The 7,335-nt window shown below is 43.8% G+C and overlaps 1 protein-coding gene across 1 annotated transcript in view; it reads left to right on the top strand.

Moving 5' to 3' along the window:
• The window catches only part of LOC106815038 (vacuolar protein sorting-associated protein 13A-like), an 8,036-nt gene extending 1,021 nt beyond the window's left edge, over positions 1–7,015 (top strand). The window contains exons 2-8 of the mRNA XM_014819464.1: positions 758–919; positions 2,009–2,135; positions 2,317–2,440; positions 2,637–2,703; positions 3,949–4,097; positions 4,430–4,556; positions 4,661–7,015. Coding sequence (XP_014674950.1) covers positions 758–919; positions 2,009–2,135; positions 2,317–2,440; positions 2,637–2,703; positions 3,949–4,097; positions 4,430–4,556; positions 4,661–4,795 — 891 coding nt within the window. The 3' untranslated portion in view covers positions 4,796–7,015. The remainder of the gene's footprint in view (positions 1–757; positions 920–2,008; positions 2,136–2,316; positions 2,441–2,636; positions 2,704–3,948; positions 4,098–4,429; positions 4,557–4,660) is intronic.
• Positions 7,016–7,335: the final 320 nt, after the last annotated feature.

Raw genomic sequence — 7,335 nt, 5'->3', positions numbered from 1 at the left:
GGAGGGAGGGAGCGAGGCGGGGAGGAAGAGAGGGAGGCAGGAGGGGAGGGAGGGAGCGAGGCGGGGAGAAAGAGAGAGAGGCAGGAGGGGAGGAGGAAGAGAGAGAGGCAGGAGGGGAGGGAGGGAGCGAGGCGGGGAGGAAGAGATAGAGGCAGGAGGGGAGGAGGAAGAGAGAGAGGCAGGAGGGGAGGGAGGGAGCGAGGCAGGGAGGGAGAGGGCGCAGTAGGGAGGAAGAGAGCAAGGCACGGGGTGACAGGCGGGGCAGGGAGGGGACAAGCAAGATAAGCGATGTGATGTGGTAACATGGCCGTAGTTGCTGAGAGGTGCTTCCTGTGACAGAACCACGCACTTCAGGCCATTATTTAGTAGTGGGTATATTATACCTGTTTTACTGTACCTGCTTTAATGCATTTTTTTCCACTCTCCCTCCCCCTGTCTGTCCCTCTCTCCCTTCCTTTCTCTCTCTCTCTCTCTCTCCCTCTCTCTTCCTCCCTCTCTCTCCCGCCCTCTGTCTTCCTCCCTCTCCCCCTCTCTGTTCCTCTCCCTCTCGCCCTGCCTCCCTCCCTCTTCTCTCCATCTCTCTCTCTCTCTCTCTCTCTCTCTTCATCTCTCTCTCTCTCCATCTCTCTCCATCTCTCTCTCTCTCTCCATCTGCCTTTCCAATCGTTGACAATTCAACATCGTGCTGCGCTGCGTCTCTAGCTGACGTCTGTGCCGCGCTCTCTCGCTAATCTCGATTCCCGGCGCTCCCGTGCAGGCCTCCATCCAAGGTCCGGAGGCGTTCACGGAGAGCCTCTCGCAGGGCGTGCAGAGCCTCATGGGTCACGTGGTGGGAGGCACGTTCGGCTCGGCAGCGCTGATCACCGGCTCGCTTGGAAATACGCTCGCGTTGCTGTCCATGGATGAAGACTACAAACGGGTTAGTAAAGGCGCTAGTCAAAGTAATTATTGCGAGTTTTCCAGCGTTTTCACCACTTTCATGACACCTACCGTTATTGCTTGAGTAACAGCAATTGTCTAGAGTAACAATAAAATGTATTAGAACATTCGTATTCACCAAAAACATGCAATTTTTGAACCACTAGTTTGGTACTAATGGTAAACAATCGTTTGCTGTAATCTTCAAACCAGCCGGTAGTATGGAGTAGCTAGTGGTGCCACCGCCTATCTGCCATAGACATAGTACAGGCTCGCTTAAATGCACTTGTTTTCAATATTGCCAATTCGGCCAAGGCCCCATTTGTGATTTTTGCGAGTTGCGACCTGATAAAATTTATTGCTGTTACGATGTGGTCAAATCCATTTTTCTATGCTACAACTGCATAAAATCTTAGTGTTTTTAATGTTGGTGTAATCAGTGATATTTCCACTGTTAGGTGAGACTATATTTAGCTATATTTAGTTTTTCTAAGCCAAAAAACTTGCAATAGTCATTTTAACTTGCATGTTCGGCGTCAGTAAAATTCTGTGACGTGAGTAGATGACCGACGAAATTAAGTAGACGAGAGAACCATTTATCTCGAGAGCCATTGGCTCGACAGCTGCTATCTCGAGAGCCATTGGCTCGACAGCTGCTATCTCGAGAGCTGTTGTCTCAAGAGTCGCTGTCTCGAGAAACGTTGTGACGTTAGGACGCTGTCATGTGACGGAAGCAGAGAATTGTGTAATGGCATTGCGTTCTAGATGGATGTTCGTTTTTTCGAGTGATAGAGTACTTTTTTGACAAATCTGGCCCAGCAATTAACTCTGGTGACAGCAAGTTACTTCACTTAACTGTTAACTGCAATTAACTTTGCTTATTAGTGGCTATGGCTTCATACAATCATACGTTTTGTCTGAGAATTTTTAACATGTCGTTTATGTCTAATGGATCATGTGTGGCTGTGATGACGATGTAGTGATGGTGATGACGATGATGATGACGATGGCGAGGGTGATGGCACGGACGATTTTGGTTGCTATGGTGTCAATCATGTCAATAGTGATGATAATATGGTTCTCATTTTAGAAGCGGAGACTGCGTATTCAGTCCATGGGAACGAGGGGCGCACCAGAAGCTGTCATTATGGCAGGAAGAGGCTTCGTCATGGGCGTGGCCCTCGGACTGTCCGGCATAGCCACGAAACCAATAAAAGGTTAGGGGTCGTGGACAAAATCATAGTAATAAACGTTAATATATCTAAAGAATGCATGGAGTGATAGCCAGGGATGAAAAATTATGAAATATCACAACAGTATCATCTGTGTGCAGTATTGTCGAGTTTTTCTTGATATTTTTTTATCATATAATCAATTGTATATGGCTGGATTCTTCAGGGATGCAAGATGAAGGCATAGAAGGCTTCTTCAAGGGTGTAGGGAAGGGCATTATGGGTTTGATCACTAAGCCAGCCGGAGGAGTGATTGATATAGTTGCCATGGCATTTGAGGGGGTCAAACGGTGAGTTTGCATCGCATTTATGGTATATTAGCCACGTAGCTTTAGTCTCTAAATGCTTTTTATCGTGTTAATTGGGCAGCTAGTTATTTTCCATTAACGGAACCTCACTTTTGAGGAACCATCACTCATGAAAAACAGAAATCGCGTGCGAATGTGTGTGCATAATTCACACGTGGATGTGTTTGCACATATGCAGGGCAGCGGAACTTGGTGAGGATGTCATATATAGAGCGCGGATCCCAAGGTTCATCAACAAAAACATCGTAAGCTATATTTACTCAGTGTTAAAAAAAAAAGTTAAAAAAAAAGTGTGACGATACCAGGAGTGAATAATAATAGATAATAGATTAATTTAATAGATAATATTATTGTTCGCTCCTGACGATACTTTATCACCTATTCTCCCGTATGTGGTCGACTTGCGCAAACTGTGTGGCCATTTTATTCCCCTCATTAATTTTTTGCCAGTATCAATGTAATGCAGTGGACCGAATCCAATCTCTAAGCTACAATTTCCATAGGATCTGCATGTAGCCCATCTTCACTAGGGGAGACCGGGGACAATTGTAACACTTTTTTCCAAATCTGACATAACAACTTTATTATAGTTAAATTCTTACTTCAAGGTATATGAAATTAAAGATGCATATCTTGGCTTGAAATATGACTAGGTTTGGGTTAAGTAAAACAAGTTATTTTGAAGCCATTATCATTTCAAAACTGGAAGTCAAGTGTTACAATCGCCCCACAACACGGGGCAATTGTAACACATACAATTGTACCAACAAATCATATCCCTCAGAAAGATTTTTTATATTTTTTATAAAGGTGACACGTTGGACAGATTTTCAACAATTAAACAGCAATTTATAGAACCACAATAAAATTATTTTATTATTAACACGTTGTTACATTTGCCCCCGAGGAGACGGCCATAATTTGGGGGCTGTTTTTGTATCTTAGCATTAGTATTCGTCAATGAAACTTTTACCAAATACAGGCCTAAAAACCTATTTTTTTATGATATACAAATGACAGTGATAGCTCAAGTACATATTTGTCCAGAAAAAAAAACATTAGGTAATTCGAGATTTTACTTACCTGCTAAAAAAACGATGTTTTGGCTGTCAAATGTTTCTCGATGCGTAAACCTGCCTACCCTCAGGACAGCATGTGGGGCAATGAAATGTGCATGCGCTGTGAAGAGCGTATACATATAGCACGTTTCTACTAGGAATGAGGGCCTCTGTTACATTTGCCCCTTGTTACAATTGTCCCCGGTCTCCCCTACCCCAAATGAAGCAGAAATTGACGAGATGTCGTTTTCTTATTCAGTGATGCCGTTTAATGTGGTGTTGTTCGCTTACGTTATTGAACTAGTGCTGTCCTGAATCACTGCTGCTGCTGTATGTCGAAACATCCGTGCCCCCACCCCCCTCTCCCGCCCGAGAGTCCACCCACACCATCGCGCGTTTAGCTGAGTTGCGGCTGCGTGTTACTGTGTGCAGGGCCTGCAGCCGTACTCCCCCTACCAGGCGGTAGGACAGCGCATGCTGCGGGAGCTGTGCAGGGGTCAGTACACCGAGTCGGACGTCTATTTCGCGCACGCGCCCCTCAGCAAGCAGGAGAGGCCTGACGTTTTGCTTATAACTGACAGGTAGGAAGCCACACGCTTGCTCTATGCATCCAACGTTGGCTAGTGTATCATTTGTTGCCGAGGCAGCCTCACTGATGTCGTGATATTGTTATTAATTACGACACGGTATGCATTCTTTAATACTATGTAAGACTTGATGAATTATGGTATCATTTGTTACTGAGGCAGCCTAACTGGTTTCGTAATATTGTTATTAGTCACAACATGGTATGCATTCTTTTTTAATCAAGTGGTCGACCAGCTTTACAAATGGTTACAAAATGTGCCAGCAGTGAATAGTTGCATTAGTTTAGGTGGTGACATTATGTGTTGCTGTTGTTGTTGTGTTTCAGGCACGTGTTCCTGCTAGAGAAGTGTCGTTTCTGGGGCACGTGGGATATTGACTGGTTTGTCAACCTAGAAGACATCATTGATATCTCTGGCATTGTCAAGGACAAACTTATTTTCAAGGTCAAGCAGGTACATATTAAAATGGTTAATGCCAAATTCCAGCCTGTTATTGGCAAATTCTTCACTGTCTTCAATTTCATTAACTGTACCTGATTGTGTGCACGTTGTTTCAGGACAATAATCTGAATCCATTCAGCGGGGAAGATAGATTCATCGTGAGCCAGGACAGCCAGATCCTACACTGGGTGTTGCAGCAGTTAGAATCCGCACTACTCACATATAGAAACACAAAGGAAGTGTGGATGTAACCGCATACGACCAGTCTGAATGTCACAGCAGTCAGCCGATAGACTAATGGGATGTAACGACTACAGCTGCAGATATAACAGGAGCCAATGACAATGTAACAACAACACGACTTGGGCATGATAGTCCCCTCTTAATTTGAAAGAAATTACAGAAAGCAAGTTAGTTCTGAGATATCAACAGATGGTGTGAGAGTAACCGTAACGAAACTGGGAATGGCCAGCCAAGAGGCAAAGCCGGCTTTTTCTGGATACATCCAGCCGAGCTGTTTTCTCGTGTGAAAATAATCTGTGAATAACTTGTGAATATCTCGGAAGTATTTTGCCATTGTTCGAATGCACATCATATGCAATGATTTCAAGTTGGGAGGAGCACATGGTGGCAGTAATGGCGCCTGCCCGTGTACCGTCGCACGGTTCCACGCCAAAGCACGGCTGCACTGCAGAGTCCTGGCTGATATACACGCCTATTTCTCGAATAAATGTGAGATTTGCCGTGAGAGCGACACCTGGGTAATCAGCAGTTTGTCAGCCATTAATGATAATAATGCTTAGCAAAGAGGTACGTCCCATACTGCGGAGTAAGTTCGACATGCTTGCGAGCTTGTAATAAGGATTTGAAAACGTAATATATTTGGTCGTCGGACCCCATCTGACTATAACTAGTTCGCTGGCGGCTTACGGCGAAAATTTTCTTGTTATCAGGTTACATTAGCCGAAACTTCTGTAACTGCGCAATTCTGAATTTCAAGTCGTACGTTGTAGTATTAAACCAACCTGCAAGTTGCTAGTGCACAGTATAAAACATAGTAAAGCAGCATTGCGTGTTAGGGTGTGAATTTATTGTTTTAACTACGTAGTCTATTATTTATGTACCTACACAGGTAAATTGTTAATATATATATACATATATATATATATAGTGCAGTCAGTCAGTATAGACAGTGTAGGAGGCAGAATGCTCCATAGGTTTGACTAATCTGAGGCTTCCGTTGGCAGCATGTAGTGGATATCAACTGCGCAATTGATGGTGAAGTGCACATATTGTTTTTAATAACTGTTATTATTTTGAAAATGCCAGAGGTGTAACTGTTAGGGGGAGTTATTGTGCATATATAGATGGAACACGTACTGGTTAGTTTCCTATATCTCCACATTTGCATTTAAACATGTTATATACTGTTTATTGTATATACAGACCCGAGCCCTGTTTGGTCGATTTTCCCACACTTGAAGTGTCATTTGCCATCGCCTGTTTTGCACGGGCTTTAGTGATGATTTTGTGTACTTCCTCACTCTGTGTATTTCCATAGTGTAGTACTCTGCTATTTAGTTATTGCCTAAGATGTGTCTGTTGTCAGTGGCTCTTCTCTTCGTGCTATTTTCACCCAGCTTTTGTCAACACTTATTACTTCCTGTTTAACTGATTAGACTCGGGAATCTGTCGTACTGTGAATGTGTTTGCGTGTTAGTGTCGTCTTGATACGTAACGTTAGTCCTCATGGAGTGTCTCGTTTTGTGTGTGCCATCTCTTCATGTCGATTAGTTAATTCTCACAAGGATTCCAATGACTTTCTAGGTGGGGGGTAAGTTGACGATACGCGTCTGATATGTACAACTACTCTCTCGTGCATTGTGCGTCCTGGCTCCCAGTGTCATTGGGCTGTCCCCCCCCCCCTCCGTGAGATTCGTCTCATTGCTTTACGTTTTCCTTATGCGTGTTCACATCTTCTGTTACATGTTACGTATGTTCGTCGTCTGTCTCCTCGACTAAACCTGTTTTTAAGAACGCGTAGGATTGAGTTACGCGGTCGAGTTGTCATTATGTTTAGGTGTTACACGATCGTGTACGCTGGGGCAGCATAGTTTGGTTACACGCTCGAACCAGAGGGGGAATGTTCTTATTTATTCGTAAAAGTTCAGCAACAAAGCTTGACACATGCGCTCTTTCTTGATGGTATCCACCTGCATCCGTTGGCCCTAAATTATCCAGTCATTATGTAATATAGTTATTACACGGATGATACAATAATTGCATTGTTGTGATTCGCTCGAGTTTGCGAGGTTAGCCGAAACGTCGTGAGGTTAGTGGAGGCATGTTCGCGGAAGCGAGCGTGTTGGCTGTGCGCCTCGCTCGTATAGATGATGTTTGCTTAGGCGCGAATTATAAACAATTCATGTAAAGTGAGTTATAAATATTTGCTCTCCTCATTCTCAGCTGCTTGCGTACTCCTGCCGGTCACGCGTCGAGCATGTAAATTTAGCAAAGTCAAACCACGTTGCTGTTTGAGTTGAGATTGAAAAAGTGTTTGGTTTAATTAAATGTTTCCAATAGTACACTGCATATCACCTAGACATTATGTACGTCTTGTATTCTGCGTCCTTATAATCGCACAGCGAAAATGGTGCATGAAGCCGAAGAAGCGTGTAATATGTATTATATATATACTATATATGAACATGTGTACGGGTTTATGTATAAATGCTTCTTCGAGAAAGGCCCTCTTCCGCTCTCGTTAACATTTTTATGCTAACCCAGTACC

Source organism: Priapulus caudatus, unplaced genomic scaffold (assembly GCF_000485595.1).
Source record: "Priapulus caudatus unplaced genomic scaffold, Priapulus_caudatus-5.0.1 Scaffold1027, whole genome shotgun sequence".
NCBI classification, from domain to species: Eukaryota; Metazoa; Priapulida; class Priapulimorpha; order Priapulimorphida; family Priapulidae; genus Priapulus; species Priapulus caudatus.
Note: the sequence above shows the minus strand (reverse complement) of the source record. Positions and strands in the feature narration are given on the sequence as shown.